General features: G+C 43.9%; 1 protein-coding gene across 3 annotated transcripts in view; it reads left to right on the forward strand.

Moving 5' to 3' along the window:
- The window catches only part of LOC140850013 (uncharacterized), a 146,876-nt gene that overhangs the window by 19,631 nt on the left and 110,211 nt on the right, over positions 1-17,034 (forward strand). For 2 of the 3 annotated variants that reach the window (XR_012132635.1, XM_073239487.1), the window contains exon 1: positions 8,683-16,643. Coding sequence is in view for 2 of the 3 variants with exons in the window: in XM_073239487.1 (XP_073095588.1) it covers positions 16,632-16,643 (12 nt within the window). In the remaining variant the exon portion in view is untranslated. The other variant, XM_073239486.1, reaches the window with a different exon arrangement.

A 17,034-nucleotide genomic window follows, 5' to 3' on the forward strand; every position in this document is an offset into this window, starting at 1 on the left:
TCATGTGCGTATTATCTACCACAGGACAGAGGCTGTGTCACAGGGGCTGGGCGCATCCCTGCCCAAGGAGCATGCACTTTGCAGAGCTGCTCCACCACTGCTCAGCTGGGTGCTGAGGCCAATGCTTTGTTTTGGTCTATGGGGATCTTCTCTCATCTGGACTTAACAGTTTAGAGGGGCTCCCAAGAAGGAGTGCTTATGCCCCAGAATTTTATAGACTTTAAGTGAAAATTCTGTTGTACTCAGAATGTGCTAAGGTTATGCTCTTGTGTAAGCTTGCAGTGCCTGCTGCTTCTTATAATGAGTTCCAGCTCAGAAAACTTAGCGACACCCCTACCCGCACCTTACAGAGACTGGGCTTCCTGTCAATATGGCAGACTTACTTGGATCCTGTGATTGACCCAGGCTCAGTTTAAACTCAGATTCTTCCTGCCCTTACTGTGGAAGAGGCTAGGTTTGTCTTTGAGCTTTTTCCTTCCACTTGCCTCCTGCCCCACTGTCTGGCTTATTCGTTCTAATCTACTGTTTGAATCCCCCTTCCTTACCACCTCGCAATTGAGAAAACTTGGTCTCTATTGCATTCGCTCAGAATTTTCATGTTTCTCAAAAGGAGCAGAGACATTAACTTTCTAACCTAAAAAGAAAATCTCACAGAGATGCTACCTTTTTATTCAAAATAAAATGCTTCCTACTCATGGTTGACTTCACTGTGCATGTAGAAAGTCCTCAGGAGTCTGCAAAAACAATTTCCTAGAACTAGTAAGTGAATTTAGCAAGGGTCTAGGATTTAATGTTACTACATTAAAAAATCAATTATATTTCTATATACCAATCTTTTAGTTGGAGTTCTCCAGACACAGAAAAGATAGGATGTGTGTGTGTGTACATAAAGGCACTAGCAAGTCTGAAATCTGCATGCCAGGCCAGCAGCCTGGAGACCCAGGGAAGAGCTGATGTTGCAGCTTGGATGAAGGCTATTTGGAGGCAGAATTCCTTCTTCCTTGGGGGAATCTCAGTTTTTTTCTCTTAACACCTTTAACTGATTGGATGAAGCCCACCTTCATTATGGAGTGTGATCTATTTTACTCAAGGTCTAGTGATTTAAAGGTTAATCACATTAAAAAAATACCTTCAAGTCAACATCTAGACTGGTGTTTGACCCAAAACTGGGTATGAAGACCTAGCCAGGTTGATATAAAATGAACTATCACAACCAGAAATCTGTGATTGGAAAACAAAAGTAAAAAATAATACCACTTAAAAAGCTTCAAAAGCTGAAATACCTAGGCAAAAATATCACTGGAAACTACAAATGTTGAAAGAACTCAAAGAAGACCTGCATAAATAAAGACATACTATGTTCATGAATTGGAAGTTAACATAAAAAAGTTGTCAATTCTGCCAAAATCGATCTATAGATTTAACACAGGTCTAGTCAGAATCCCACCAGAACATTTGTTGATATAGGTAAGCTGGTTCTAAAACTTACACAGGAAGGCAAAGGATTAGAATGGCTAAAACAAAATTGAAAAATAAGAATATTGTTGTAGGAATCACACTGCCTGATTGTATGACATACTGTAAAGCTGTGTGGTAATCAAGTCAGTGTGGTATTGCATGTAGATACACACTGGTCAACGGGACAAAATAGAAAACCCACAAAGAGATTCACATAACCATGGCCAATTGATTTTTGACAAAGGTGCAAAAACTTTTCAGTAGGAAAAGGATCATTTGTTCAACAAATGATGTTCAAGCAACTGGACATCTATATGCAAAGTAAATATATGAAAAAGAACACTGACTTCACAGCTTATACAAAAATTAACTCAGTGTGAATCATAGATCTAAATGTAAAATGCAAAACTGTAAAACTTGCAGAAGAAATTCTCTGTAACCTAAAGTTAGGAGAACAGTTCTTAGAAAATTTTTTTGACTAATTGGTCTTCATCAAAATTAAAAACGTTTACTCTATGAAAGGTGCTCTTAAAAGAATGAAAGCACTAAACCTAGTAGTGTGGGGGAAAATATTTGCAAATCACATATCTGTCAGAGGATTTGTGTGTAGAATATATGAGTACAGATAAACACACACAAATAAGTTCAGTATCATTAGGTATTAGGAGATTGTAAATTAAACCCACAAATAAGATATCACTACACATCTTGTAGAATTGCTAAAACAAAAATCACTGGTGATACCAAGTGCTGACAAGAATATGGAGCAACTTCAATTCTCATACATTGCTGGTGGAAATGAAAAATGGTATAGCTATTTTGGTAAACAGCTTGGTTGTTTTTTTTATAAAGTCAACATACATTTTCCATACACTCCACTCCCTAGAGAAATTATAACTATGTTCACATAAAAACCTGTATCTGAATGTTTACTGATTCTCTATTCATAATTACCCCGAAGTGGAAACATCCAGATGTCCTTCAGTGGGTGAATGGATAGACTGTGGTATATACAATGGAATACTACTCAGCAATAAGAAATAATGAACAACTGATGGCACTTTAAGGCATGCTGAGTGGAAGACGTAGTCTCAAAAGCTTACATATTGTAAATTTCTCATTTGTGTGTCATTTACATGACATTTCTGAAGACAGTGATGGAAAATATATCAGTGGTTTCTAGGAGTAAGGGGTTGGGGGCTGTGATTTTAAAGAGAGAACATGAAGGAACTACATGTGTTAAACTTCAACAACTCTTTACCAGAGGATCTTCCTATATGATTATAGAGGATGGGGGGTAGATTCCGACATGGGGCTCCAGTTCCTCCACACTAAGGTGAGGCTGATGATCTATCACCTCTGCGGCTACTATAAAAATGTTGATTTGGCCTTGTACCTCTTCTCTGAGATCCACATGTTTTGATTTGGATTCTTGCTTTGGATCCATTGTGACCAAACAGAAAGCCTTAAGGTTTTCTTGTCAACTCCAGGAAAGCGGCCAGCAATCTTCCTCTCTCAACCAAGTGCTCAGCCTGGGTCAATAGCTGTGTTCTTCTGTGCACTTTGATAGCAGAGAGAGTTCCCCCCATTACTGAGGTGTACTTTTCATATGGTATAATACATAGGTCTTAAATGTATAGTCTGATGAGCTTTGACAGATGTGTATGGCGGTTTGTTCATATATTGTTTAACAACTGGTTCTCTGGTGGGATTAAAAAAACCCTGTTTTGTAGTGTTTGAATTTTGGTAGCATAAATCCTTTCACCATGGTGGATTCCAAGCTTCCACTGTCAACTGGTTTGCAAACTTGCTGAAAATCTAACAATCAACACTCTTGATGGTTCCAGTGGGCTCCAGTACACCATTGCCTGTGTAACCACCACCCAAATCAGGACTTAGAATGTTCCCATCACCTCCCAGTTCCCCAGTGCCTCCTTATAGTCAGTCCCCACCCCAGTCCTGTGCAGAGTACGGTTCTATTTCTACTACCACAGATTAAACTTTTGTATTCTAGAACTTCATAAAAATGCAGTATATGTGTGTATGTATATGTTTGGTCTGGCTTTTTTTGGCTGACAGTCACTCATATTGTTACGTTTATCTGGCTGGTTGTCCTTCCTGTTTTGTGTAGTATTTCATCGTGGGGATGGATTGTAAGCTATCATTCTGTTATGGACATTTGGGTTCTTTCCAGAGTTGGGCTTTTCTGAGTCTTCTTAAAAGTAGCTGGGAGGCTCTGAAAGCAGGAGGTTCTAATATTCTTGGCAAAGACTTTTCTGGTGGAAAGAAGGAGCAGATGTTGAAGCTTTAGATTTTACTGGTGAGAGTAAAAGAACATCTCTGAAAGTGTCTAGAATGTGGCTGACATTCAAGAAATGTTAGTGGAACCTCCGTTCAGTAAAATTTTGTTTCTGGGCCCTGTGACCAGAAATAGATTGTCTTTTAGAGAAGGGTTAGAATTAACTACTCTAGAAAAATGAAAATCTAGACTATTTCATAAAACCTCAAAGATGCCATCTTCTCATGTGATACATCCATTTCAGGAATATTTCTCAATCCTAACAGTTAGGAAAGAATTTCTATGCCAAGTTTTTTATGTTATTCTTTTAAGTACCTGATTTACTTTATGCACATCTCATTTTTAATTTATCTCATTTAACTTTTGCTATAATGCCAAGGGAACATGGTAAACTCCCACCCATTTAAGGTAAGAAAAACTGAAATTCAGAGATGTTACATAAGTCTCCCAAGTTCAAAAACCTACTGGGAATTTGATCTCAGTTGTCTGATTCCGGAATTCCTGCTTTTTTCATTGCCACATGCTGCCTCAGAACAGACAGGCAGCACAAATTGCAGTAATTGCTGCCCACTTTTCTTTGATTCCCATTGTTCCAGTAAGCAAGTATTCTTGTACTTTCACTTTCTTTTTTCATTTCACTAGTACACTTTCAGTAAATAGGCCCAATACTGACTAATTTAAGTAGGCAAATTGAAGTGCCGAAAGGAGTTGGCAAATCAGCGTGTTATCAGAGTATTCAGCAGGTGGCGCTGTTTCCACCATTTTGCAACGACATCCACACCTTCTGTCACCAGGAGGCGCCATGTGGCTCCTGGACAAGTATTACTCCAGAGAGTGTGCCCTCTATCCCTGACCGCAGGGCCGACACCAGTGTCTGTGTGCTCTTTTCCCCCAGTGTGGACCTCAGCAGTCCCATTTCCCTGTGTCTCCATCCAAAGAGGGCTCTATGTGTTGCACAGCCCTCCCTGTGCCCCCCACACACATTATACATGCTAATTGTAAGGACCCCTTTCTTCTTCTCCCCCTTCTCCCTCCCTTCCCACCCACCCTCCCCAGTCCCTTTCCCTTTGGTAACTGTTAGTCCATTCTTGGGTTCTGTGATTCTGCTGCTGTTTTGTTCCTTTAGTTTTTCCTTTGTTCTTATACTCCACAGATGAGTGAAATCATTTGGTACTTGTCTTTCTCTGCCTGGCTTATTTCACTGAGCATAATACCCTCTAGCTCCATTCATGTCATTGCAAATGGTAGGATTTGTTTTCTTCTTATGGCTGAACAATATTCCATTGTGTATATGTACCAGATATTCTTTATACACAGAGAAGACTAGTAGTGATTTTACAGCATCTCACTACACTGATGGACAGTGACTAATGGGGTATGTGGGGGGGACTTGGTGAAGGGGGGAGTCTAGTAAACATAATGTTCCTCATGTAATTGTAGATTAATGATACAAAAAAAAAAAAGAAGCCCAGAGAGGGCTCTGTATGAAAACGTTTCTGGACCAGGTTCTACCATGAGGCAGATTTATGTTCAGCTCTCCTGGAAAAGTACAAAACTGCAGACCCGCTCTGTACCTGTCACTGGGAGAAAGCCCAACTCTTTTCTTTTCCTCTTCATCTTCCAAGGTTGTCTTTGATCCTACACATCCCAAGTCTAAGATGGTTTCACAGAAGTATTCTCTCCTGGATTCTTGGGCTCTTACCACTCTGAAAGGTGAGAGGACGCGAGGACGCCAGGTTTTGAAAAAGTCAAGGCATGCATGGGTATCCTGAACAAGCCAGGCATGCTGATCCACAGAAGGGTCCCAGCCACCCTGGTATTTGTCTGTTAGCAGAAACCTGTCATTGAGAAACAAAACTGGATCCTGTGAAAATGTCGTCACTTAATGCAAACATGCATTTCTTTGGCCAATCCTTCTTTTCAAGGGGAAAAGGGGCACAGCCCCTTTCCCTGTTCTCACCGAGTGAGCACCCTGGAGGTTTCGTCAGGAAGGGGTAGAAATGTCAGATCGGTCTCACCAGGGATGTGAGACTCTGTTGCAGGTGAATGCTGCCAGCCTGGGTATCCTTTCCACAGGCATCCTCTCCGACTGGCCTCAGTCAGAGCAAAGAGCACTGGGGGCTTAGTGGTGCCTTCCCTCCCAAGTTGCTTTAGCTGTGAAGTCAGCAGTTTCATGGAGTCCAAAAGGTCTTTTATTTACCTCCACAGGTGTTTGACATCCAGGAAGTCCCCCTCTCTCAGGAAGGGACAGGAGGGAGAGGGAATCTCCAGTAATGAAAATGGAAGGATGTGAATCAGGTAGCGAGTGGACCAGTCCCAATGTCACAGGAGTGAATAAAATTTTGGACAGGGAGGAACCTAAGAAATGGTGCCTCCTTGAACCTTTGCCCCATTTCCAGGTGTGATGGAAGAAGGGGAGAAGAAAAGAGTGCTATAATCTCTGAACTCCCTTTTTAGAAGTTTGAATGGAACCTTCTGTGCCTGGTGTGAGTCCCAGGGACAGTAATGGAGTGGAAGGAGTCTGGGTCAAGCGGACCTCAATTTGAGTCCCTGATCACAACTTTTGCAGAGTTTCACTGAAGACTGAGGCTGGTGTTCTTACCTGTGGAACATGGATGGCAATTCTAGCTTGTAAGTTTGTTGTGAGCATTAAATAAGATAAAGATACATAAGGCCATTAGCATGGGGCCTGGCAGTGAGCTGGCCCAGCAGTAACAGTGCTGATCTCTGTATTTTGCTGCTCTCAGTTTAGTACCTCTGCTCAACCTTAGAGAATTATTCAGAGAAAACACACGTCTAGATCCAAAAGTGATCACGTGAAAAATCACCTAACTTGGGGCCAGTTAACACTTACGGTATGAAAAGTATTTGAGTACCGTGGGGAGAAGTGGAGAAAGGAAATCCTTGAACTTTAGGCAGGACCAGGTGTGTGAAGCAGCCTGGACTTTGACATGAGCTGGCCCTGCAGGCCCCATGGAGGCTCAGGGGCGCCTGGCTCACTCACTGCTTCCTGCTCAGCCCCTTGGCCAGTCTCCCAGGGCCTGGGTCTCACCATGGCCAGATATTCTCTTCTGAGAGGGGATACCTTGTTTCCTCCCTTGAAGAATCCAGATAATTTAGACCAAAAAGGGACTTTGAATCAAGTTCTTGGCTACTTCAGATGGAAGTGCTTACACAGGTGGAGTTAATGGAACGATTCTTTAAATCTGTGATCTGACCCCTGTCCACCTCTCCGAGATTAACTTTCTGTTTTCCCCTCATCCTCACTCTTGCTGCATGGCTCCTGTTTCCCTGCATCTACTCTTGCTGTGAATACCTACGTGCTCTTCAGATTTCCAAAAGCACTCCCTGCCCAGTAATGCCCTTGGTAGATCTGATCATTCCCTCCTTGACGCCTTCATGATCGATTCCCTTTATAGACGTCCATTCCAGAAAGCTGACACTCTCATGGTACTTATTTATTTGCCTGTCTGTGTCTTCTAGGCCCTCCTCTCCCTGAGGGCATATTCACCTTCATATCTCAGCCTGCAGCCCGAGGAAGAGCCCAGCACCCAGCAGGCACTCAGTACAAGTTTGTTGAGGGAATGAATGAAGGGATAAAAGCATTGCTTCACTTCTCATTTAGAAAGAACTTACGTAATGTGGAGAGTTCCATGAAAACCACACGAAACCAGTGTCTCTTTGAACCATACTGATATTTTATGTTGTGGACAACTGGTCTGATGCTTTATGCATGGTTGCTGTGTATATCCGTGAACATCTTTAAGTTTTAAAATTATTACCAAAGGAAGAAGTTCACTGTGACTTCATATGGTCGATCCGTTTAGTAGTCACCACCTTCCAAGGAAATCCTTCCCTCTCTCTCACTGAAAGTTTCCCGTCAGGCTCTAGTGGCAAGGTCCCTTCTTGAAAGGCTGGAAATGCCACCTCGTCTCCTGGCCTGGACCAGAGCTGGGAGTGCCTCAGGTGGTTGTGGTCATGGCCAGCTGGGACTGGGCTGCACGGGTGGGACTCAGGGACATCAGATAATCTGCTTCCTTAGCATTTGAGAGAAAGTCTATAGCAAAGGGCAGCAGGGGTGAGGGACTGTTTGAATGTTGGGGCTGTGTTTCTGGGGCCCTGAGAGTTCCTTCCACTTGCAGACTGGGTGGGGTTTACTCCCCAACAGTGACTCCACGGTGCCTGATCTGGAGCTACTGTCCACTGACAAATGCCACCCCCTGCTCAGTTCATGCAGAGGCAGGAAGGATCTCTGGGAGGTGCAGAAAGGGGAGGCCATAGCCATAGATGATGCAGCAGAGGGAAAAGCTGCCCTCTGGGTAGGCTTGTCAGGAGCCGGGAGCAGAGCTGGGACCCTGGGAAAGCTCACAGCCTTATACTGCTGGTTGTTCTGAAATGAGCTGAGCTGGGGTAAGGATTCTGGAGTCTAATTTCTTTTTCCAAAGAGCCATATACTTCCTCTCTTTCCCTGACCCCATCTTCTCACATGTCTACAGGGGATCACTTCCCTTGTGCAGGATTAGGGCGTGTGTACAAGCACAGTCTCTCCCTGGGTTCAAATCCTGGCACTGTTCTTGGTAGCTGTGTGACTTTGGGCAATTCACTTACCTTCTCTGTAACTAAATAATTGCTTCTGAAATGTGGGATTCACCTCAAAGGGTGGTGAAAATCAGATTAATACGTGTTAAATGCTTCCAATGTCCTGGCATTTCGTCGGTGCTCAGGGAACGCTCGCTGTCACCCTCTCCTCCCCCAGCGCTTTCCCTTCAGTGTGGTCGCTATGTCCCACAGGTGCTCCCTGAAGCGCCTGTGTGGAATGCTGATGGCACGGAGGGACACCGGAGAGGATCCGATGCGGTCTCTGCTCTCCCGGGGCTCATGATGTGGAGATGTGAAGACAAAAGCAAAATACTAAACGAGTAAGTTTGTGCTAAAATATGTGCCCCTGGTATATAAGGGTTAGGGGTTCAAAAGAAGGAGACAGTTGAATTAAGTGTGAGTTGAAGAAGGCTTCCTCAAATAAGCAGAACTGGATCTGGGTCTAGAGGAGGGCAGAGTACAGAGCACAGATTTTAGGACTTTGCACCCCGCCATTTGCAGCTCTCTGAAGTGTTCTTGCTCCTGTGTCAGAACAGCTTTTACCACTTAGCTCAGGGGAATTCCCGCAATGCCAGTTCACCAAGTAGCTTATACATAGGCTGAGGTCACTGTTGTGTTTTTAACTGTGGGGAAAATGCCAGAGGTTCCGGGGCTTTCCCATTCCATGGAATGCCGCCAGGAACAAACGGTCCAGCTCTGGGGTTCAGCCTCCCTGCTGGGTCCACCTGCACCATAGCTGCAGATGAGTGACTTCCAGGTCGGTAAATTCCACACCTCTGAGCTTCCCTTGTTCCAGAAGTCTGCAAAGTATTAGGCACTATATTTAAAGAAAAATGCCTGCCATTGTGCATCCAGATCGGAGAAAGGGGATTGTCACCTCAGAGGACACTCAGTTATTGGTCACTTCAGAGCCATGGACACACAGTCCTGGAATTTCCCTCTCCTTCTGACTCTATCTTTAGCTTTTGGGCAGGCTCAAGTGAAACTGAGCCAGTTTTGGTGCTTCATCAGTTAAGGGCCAGCTGGTAGGAGTCCCTGGCTGAGTGTGGTGCCGTGGCAAGAGCCCTGTGGTAGATCCCAGACTCAGGGGCTCATAGGAATCATGTGAGGAGCTTGCTGAAATTGCACACGATGGGACCTCATGCCCCGTGATTATGGGTCAGTAGGCCTGGGGTGATGCCCAGGAACCTGCATCTTTAACAAGCAAACCAGGTAATTCTGACGAGGGCAGATCGTGGACTACACTTTCAGAAAGAACAGCTAGTGGGGACTCTGGGTCTCAAACTGACTGAAGAGGAAATTAAAGAAATCTGTTAGATCACAGACTCAAGAGTAGCCAGTGCGGGGATTTCTGGCCATATTTGAAGGAGACCTGTATCTTCTGGAGTCACCAGCGTGGGGCTGCAGGGGCTGGGGATGGTGAGGGAATGATGGCTTGCGGTCAACTCTACTTCACCCAGAGATTTTCACCCTGATCACTTTTATATATGTGGGCCCATGTCAGATTTCATTTGAAAAGTGGGCACTGCTAAAAGAGGGTGAAGAATCAGTAACTTAAAGACAAATTTTCTGTCCTAGGAAATATCTTAATCTCTTTGGGTAGTTTTTGGAGCTGTATTCCACCAGCTGTTGGACTGCAAAAGCAGAGCATCTTCGGGGAGGACGCTTCTGCATCCCTGGTTTCTTTCCTCCCTTTAAGCCACTGTTCTGTAATTTTTTAGTGTTCTGATCCATTTCAGAACCATGTGGAAGCTTAGGATCCTTCCTTAGAAAAACGTTCCCATACACACATACCTATTAACTCTAGCATTCAGCTTCCATGGGGTTCTTAGGCTCCGTGAAGCCCATCCATGAACTGGGTAATCACTTCCCGCTCTGCGCCTTTATTTCATATTTTTTACAGAAGTTCCAGTGTGTTTTTAAAACTAGACCATAAGTCTTTTGAGTATAGAAACTGTGTATCTTTTAAACAGCTCTCTGAAGTGGAGGGCAAGATGATCCATCCAGTATAAGAAGAAAATTTCAGAACTTGAATGTATTTTTAATCTCGCTCCTTTTAGTTTGAAATTTTCTGTATGTTCTTTCATGCTCACTGTATTATTAGGTCACATTATTTAAATAAGCATGCCAATATGGGGGAAGCCTGTTATAAACTTACTGATAAGGACACATGATGTTAAAAGTTTGAGTACCCTGCCCTAATCGAACATCCCTGGTTTTCTTTTGGTGCTTGCTCTGAGTATTCTGCTAGGCATTGGAGATAAACACACATGCAATTTGTGTAGTTCTTACTCTCTGGGAGCTCACAGTTTAATCTTGTGCACACTAGGTGTTTTGTTGTGAATGGATTTGAGTTGAGGTTGTGTCTGGTTTATTTGACTCCAGGTCAGTAACTATATGACAAGTGCATTATTTCAAGAAGGGTCTCTTGATGAGTATTTAAAAAGTACCTCTTCATACTCTTTGCTTATGTTGCTGAGATTCCTGACCACCGCTTCTAGGGGAAGTACTTTGTAGGAATGCCTATGCTGGTTTGGAATGTGAGACTGTCAGAATTTATCATGATATATAAACAGCATGCACTATTGGCAGTACTAGAATTTTTGCATAGAAAGTGCATAGGTGTAGCAGTCTCTTTGGAAGGACGGGGCTTGGGGACTTATACAGCAATTACATTCCTGATACTTAGATTTTGTTTGAAATGATGGAGATTATGGGGTGTAGGTAAGTATACCACTATCCCAAGCCACGTCTTAGTGCTGCCTCAGGATCTCATGAGGAAAGCAAAATAAAGTTTTGAGGAAATGGTAACAAACCGGAGAGTAATGAACTGAGGAGGGAGGATGAGAATTTAGCTGATGAGAGAGAGCATACCAGCCCTGATGAGGACTTTGTAGCCATGCGGGATCAGACCCAAAAGAATACTTCTCATAGCAGCCGCCAGACTAGACCCATCTCTCAACAGCTGTTAGCCATTTATTAGTGGGACTCTACTGAAGCCAGGGGAAGGGGGAGGGAGAGCAGACGAATGGAGAAAATAAAATTGTGTTAATTACCAGTCCATTTCCATGATGCAAAGGTGACCCGGTCTGTCATCTCCGTCCCCGGGGCTGGTGTTTGTCGGGCCTGACATTTGCAGCGAGGGCTCCCAGCCCGGCGTCTGTTGTCCCCCATTGCCATGGAGACAGCCGCTGTCCCTCCGTCTCCTTTGAGAATGTGCTGCCTGAGATTTTAGGAGCCATTTTGGAAGCATTTGTCTCGACAGTGTCTGCTAATCTCCCTTTCATCTGTAATTATTTTATCGCCTTGATTCTCGGCTTTGGCACTGTTCCCAAAGCTAACTCAGCTCCCCGACACCGGGGTCCGTGGGGAGGTGTCAGCGCCTCAGCCCCGTCTGGGTGCAGATGAAAAGGGAGTGGACAGGAAAGCTGCCCTAGGCTCTCTTCAAACGGGCCCTGTCTCCTCTAGGCAGCCCTAGGAGGGCCTGGGCTGATTGAAGTAGCCCGAATTATGAAGCCAGAAGCCTTTGAGGCCGGCCGCCCCATCGAGGCCAAGAATAATTGAACAAATAGTTTATCTGGCTAACCAACAGCTGTAGAGCCTGGGCGATTTGGAGAGGATTAGGGGGCAGCAGGAAAGGATACTCCCACAGGGTCCTTCAAATCCTCATCCTGAATTCTACCAACGAAGAACACATGTTGAAACCCTGGAGTTGCTTTTTAAGTCGGTTTTTCTCCCTTTCCGAGTGACTCTGTTCAGTGCTTCCAAGAATTTTAAATGGCTGAAGCAACCAACTTTGGGGTCCCTGCTCTTGGGTTCCTTTCAGTTGCTTCCTTCCATTCCCCCAAACCTCATTTCATGCCAGACAGCTCCGATTCGTGTGGAAATTCGAATCACTCTGGGAGGTGCCTTGGGGTTGCCTCCTGGCCCTAGAGTCTACATTGCTGGCAGCTGTTGTAATGTCTAAGTGAACTGCCAGGGCCAAGTTCAGGTTCAGATGAAAGGGGGGTTATGAGAGTGGCTGGATGGAAAGAGAGGACACAAGGAATCCCCATCCCCATGGGAGCAAAGTCTGAAAAAAGATAGCTCCAAACAGACCAAACATTTAAATGTTAAAAAAAAAATCCAAAAAATATTAGATGAAAAAAAAACTTGGGCTAATTCTTATGAAAAATGTCTTTAACCTTGAGATGGGTAATGTGTTTCTAAGTATGATTCAAAATCTAGAAATCACAGAAGCCATAGAAGATTGATACATTAAACACTATAAAAAATTCTGCATGGCAAAAATGCCACTTGCAAATATTATTAACTGGGAAAAATATTGCAACTCAAATTATAGAAAAGTGCTAATCTTCATGATAGATATAGATTCCAATTAGAAAAAGAGCAAAAACTCAAAAGAAAAATGGGTGAAGGATGGGAACAGACAGTTTATAGGATAGAAAACAGAAATGGCTTCTTGATATATACAAACAATACTCAACCTGACTTGTAATGGGAACAATGCAAATTAAAATTCCTCTGATATACCATTTTCATCCATCCGATTGGAAAAAGTCCAAAAATTTGATAACACACTGTGTTGGTGTATCTGTGAGAAAATAGAATTCTCTAACATTAATGTTGGCAGGTAAAATGGAGCATAATTTGGCGATATCTATCAAAATCACAAATGCATGTAACCTTTGACTCAGTAATAACACCCTTGGAAATTTACCTTATAAACTATTGTACACTTGCATAATGAGGTGCAAAATTTTTTAATTGCCATGGTTTTTAATAGCCAAAAACTGGAACCAATCAATTCACATATTCATGAAATGGGGAATGGTTAAATAAATTAAGGTGCTTCCCTGAAGTGGAGTACTATACAACTATAAAAAAGAATGAGGACAGTATCTGGTGACTGATTTCCAAGGCATATTAAGTGAAAAAAATCAAAGTGCAGTAGAGTGGATACAACAAGCTATCCTTCTTGTATGTAAGAGAGAAAGTAAGAAAACATCAATTTTTATATTCTCTTAAAGAGACTTCGGCAAGGGCACCAGGTTGCTAGTGAAAGGGACTAGCTGGGGGTGGGTGCTGTCGCTGGGGAGTGAGGCTTCCCTGTATCCCTTTCCATGAGAATTCATTTTGTATCCATGTAATACCTATTCCCAAATGAAATAAAACTACTTCATGTAGAAGGCAAAATAAAACACAATGAAAACATGACCCCAAACCCAACAATGAGGCCACTGAGCCCTGCTGGTCTGGGTGAAGATCAGCAGAGAATGCCCTCCAGGTGTTCACGTGCCTGGACTCCGAGAGGCTGGGCGGCGAAGGGGGTCACTCTGGCTGTCTGTCCTTTTGCAGGCCCCTGTCCTAATTTGCCTCATCCTACTCGGCCTGGGAAGGGGGCTGGAGTGGGTGAACTCAAGCCTCCTGGATTCCAGCTGGGGTAATTCATGCCTCTAAGTATTCGTGTGTGGCTTCAATGGTCCTACATATTCCCTTTCTTCATAGGAATCTCACCAGTCCTTAAAAACAAAGCTGTGCCCACTAAGAGTCCCATACCCTAAGGCATTTGATAATTTGGGTCCCAACTGGAGGCTCTTCGTCATTTTCATTGCATGAGAATCTTTAAAGAAGCAATGCCCCAGGCTGATCCTCATTCCACCCAGCTCCACTTCAGGCCCTACTCGATACCAGGTCCCCAGAGAGGCCGTCCTGTGAGACCAACAACTGCAGATGTGGAGAGACTCACCCTGGGTCCAGGCAGCCTTCTGGGAGTGGGCTGTGGGGTTCACAGATCCATTAAACACATTTGTAAGGCATGCAGAACCTGAAAGTCCTGGTCGAGGTGCTTTACAAATATTAACTCATTTATTCCTCCTAACAACGCTGTGGGGAAAGAAATTCTGGCATCCCCAATTTCAGATGAGGAAACAGGCACAGAGAACTTAAGCAAATTGCCCAACATCACACAGCTGGCAGATGGCAGAGTCAGGATTCTTAAACAGATGGGCAGAACTTAGCCAACACACTATGCTGACTTTTATTTTTAAAATGGAGGTAAAATTCAGAGAACATAAGTTAAAAAAGGTAGTCCAGGGATATGTAATATATTCACAATATTGTATAACCACTGCCTCTATCTTGTTCCAAAACATTTCATCACCCCTAAGGAAAACCCCCTACCCATTAGCAGTTTCCCCTCTTCCTGCCCCTGGCAACCTCTAATCTACTTCCTGCCTCTAAGGATTTGCCTATTCTAGATATTGTATATAAACGGAATCATACAATATGTGACCTCTGTGTCTGACTTCTCTCATTTAGCAAAACATCTGCAAGGTCTGTAGCATGTATCAGCATTTCATTTCTTTTCATGGCTGAGTAATATTCCATTGTATGGCTCTATCACATTTTGTTTATCATTCATCTGAGGGGTGTTTCTGTCGTTTCCCCCTTTTGGCCAGATTGAGCAGTGCAGCAATGAATATTCATGCCCATCTTTTCTGGAAAACCTGTTTTGAATTCTTTTGGATATTATACTGTTTTTCAGTGGCAGATGCTCCTACATTCCCGAATGTTTGTGCTTGGGGTTCTCACCTCCCCCCTACTCCTCATCCTCTCTTCTGGAAAATAAAACAAGACAAGGAATAGAAAAGTCAGATCACTGAGTAGGGAAAAGCCTGCTTCGGGGAAGAAAAATAGGAAAGAAAAGTTGATAGTGGAGACCGCACTCACTCCCTAAAGCCAACGTTCTTCAGCTGTCCCTCAGTCTCCCAAAGCCAGGGGGCACTGAGGGGGTGTAGTTTTCCTATCCAGCCCCAAGATGAGCCGGCTGGGGCTGGATTCCATCCCAGGGACCTCCCCGGGCCTCTCTCAGCAGCTCTGATGTGTGTGTTGTTGCCAAAGGATGCCTGGTCTCCCTCTTGCCCTGGGGATTCAGAGGCAGTGCTCCGTTAGAAGATTGGCAGTGGAAAGCTCGGGAAGGGTCCCCGCCTGTCCCTCCCTGCGAAGTCTTGGGAATCAGGATATCTTTCATGTTCTTCAAGACTCTATGGCTATTCTTTTTACATTTCCAGCTTTGTGAAATTACTCTTCAATTATCTTCCAGCTTTTTTCTCCCTGGGACCTTTGGGGCTAAGCAATTCAAGTCTCTTTGATTGGTACATGTGGGCCTCGTTTTTCTAACCTCAAGTTCTTCATGTTCCTGTTTCACCAGGTGGCCCAGAAAAGACCTGGCTGGGTTCTGACAGTATTGAAATTAAGTCAGAGACAAGCCCGTTGTCCTTAAGCCCAGTGTTTCTCGCACTCCTGCGTTTTTAAATCTTTGCTAACAGCTTGTTTCTTCTTCTTTGTCCCCTCGTACCTCCTTCCCATGGCTTTTGACCTCTTTTTCTCTGAACTTCTAGAACAAAAGTTACAAACGGGTGACCTTCTGGTCAAATCTGACCTACAGATAGGTTTTAAACATTTTATTAAAAATGCTTCTAAAGATTATGAGGTACCATTGAAAATTGAGAATTTAAATAAAAATCTAGTTACTGTAACTTCTCTTGCAAAATTGGCCTGTCTGGCCACACACAATCTGTATTCATCATGGAACAATCACTGACCCTGAGTGTGGCTGCCTGTGCGGGGTTCCGGTTCAGCAGAGTCCCACGACTCACGTGCCTTACACAACACATGCCTGTCATGGCCTAAAGTCTCCCATTTATGTTAGCTTCCTGACCCCTCCTTTACACCGATGTGCAGAAAAGAATCACATTACTTTAAACGTTTTGGGTAAAGATTTGCAGTCTGTTGTGAACAAATTCCCTTGCCTTTTGGTGACTTCCTAAATCCAGCCATGGCGTCAATCAGTGGTCACTTGCCTCAGCGATTTGGGTGTGGAGGCCTCTCCGGTGCAAGGATGGGGTGTGCAAACGGAACACTGGTTGGCGTTTCAGTTATTTCTACTTTTATTTTGTTACCTTTTGTTAACTTCATGATGTGCTCAGTGAAAAGTTGCACTGGTATGTAAAATGCTTTCTAAAACCAAGCCCATTAATTGCTCTGGGAGGGAGGACATCTTTTTGTGGACACGGGGTTGCTTCACTGGAACGCTGACAAGAGAAGAGAAAACATTGCCTGAGAAACGAGTGTTCACTCTGTCATGACCTGAGCACCTGGAGCACCCAAGGAATTAAACAAGTCCTTAATTAAAAAAAATGTGGTGACTCAAAGATCTGGAAGGAGCAGAAAGAATGAGAAGGACAGCATTTCAGGAAAGGAAGAGGAAGAAATGTGTACGAAGGTGGGTGCATGCCTGTGTGGGCGAATGTGTGTTTACACACATTAATCAGCATATTAGCATGCGTGTGCACATGTCCCTGAGGTTGAGGGCATGTGAACTTGTACAGGAGAAAGGGGGATTGCATGCTCCTGGGTCAGAGTAAGAAGAGTTCTCACGAGTCCCCTTTTAAGATGTTTACAGAAGGCAGAGCAATTTATGAAGCTTCCACCACATTATAACGAACTTGATTCTTGACTGATGTGCCTGCCCAGAGTCCTCGCACTCAATTCCTCTTCATTCTTTCTCCCTTTCTAAGGTATCTGTTGGCCCAGGAAAGATTTATTAATTCAGAGATGAATACCGAGATCCTAGGACTTGCCTAATTGCACACACTGAGGATGTGGGCGCGAGC

Source organism: Manis javanica, chromosome 6, assembly GCF_040802235.1.
Source record: "Manis javanica isolate MJ-LG chromosome 6, MJ_LKY, whole genome shotgun sequence".
NCBI classification, from domain to species: domain Eukaryota; kingdom Metazoa; phylum Chordata; class Mammalia; order Pholidota; family Manidae; genus Manis; species Manis javanica.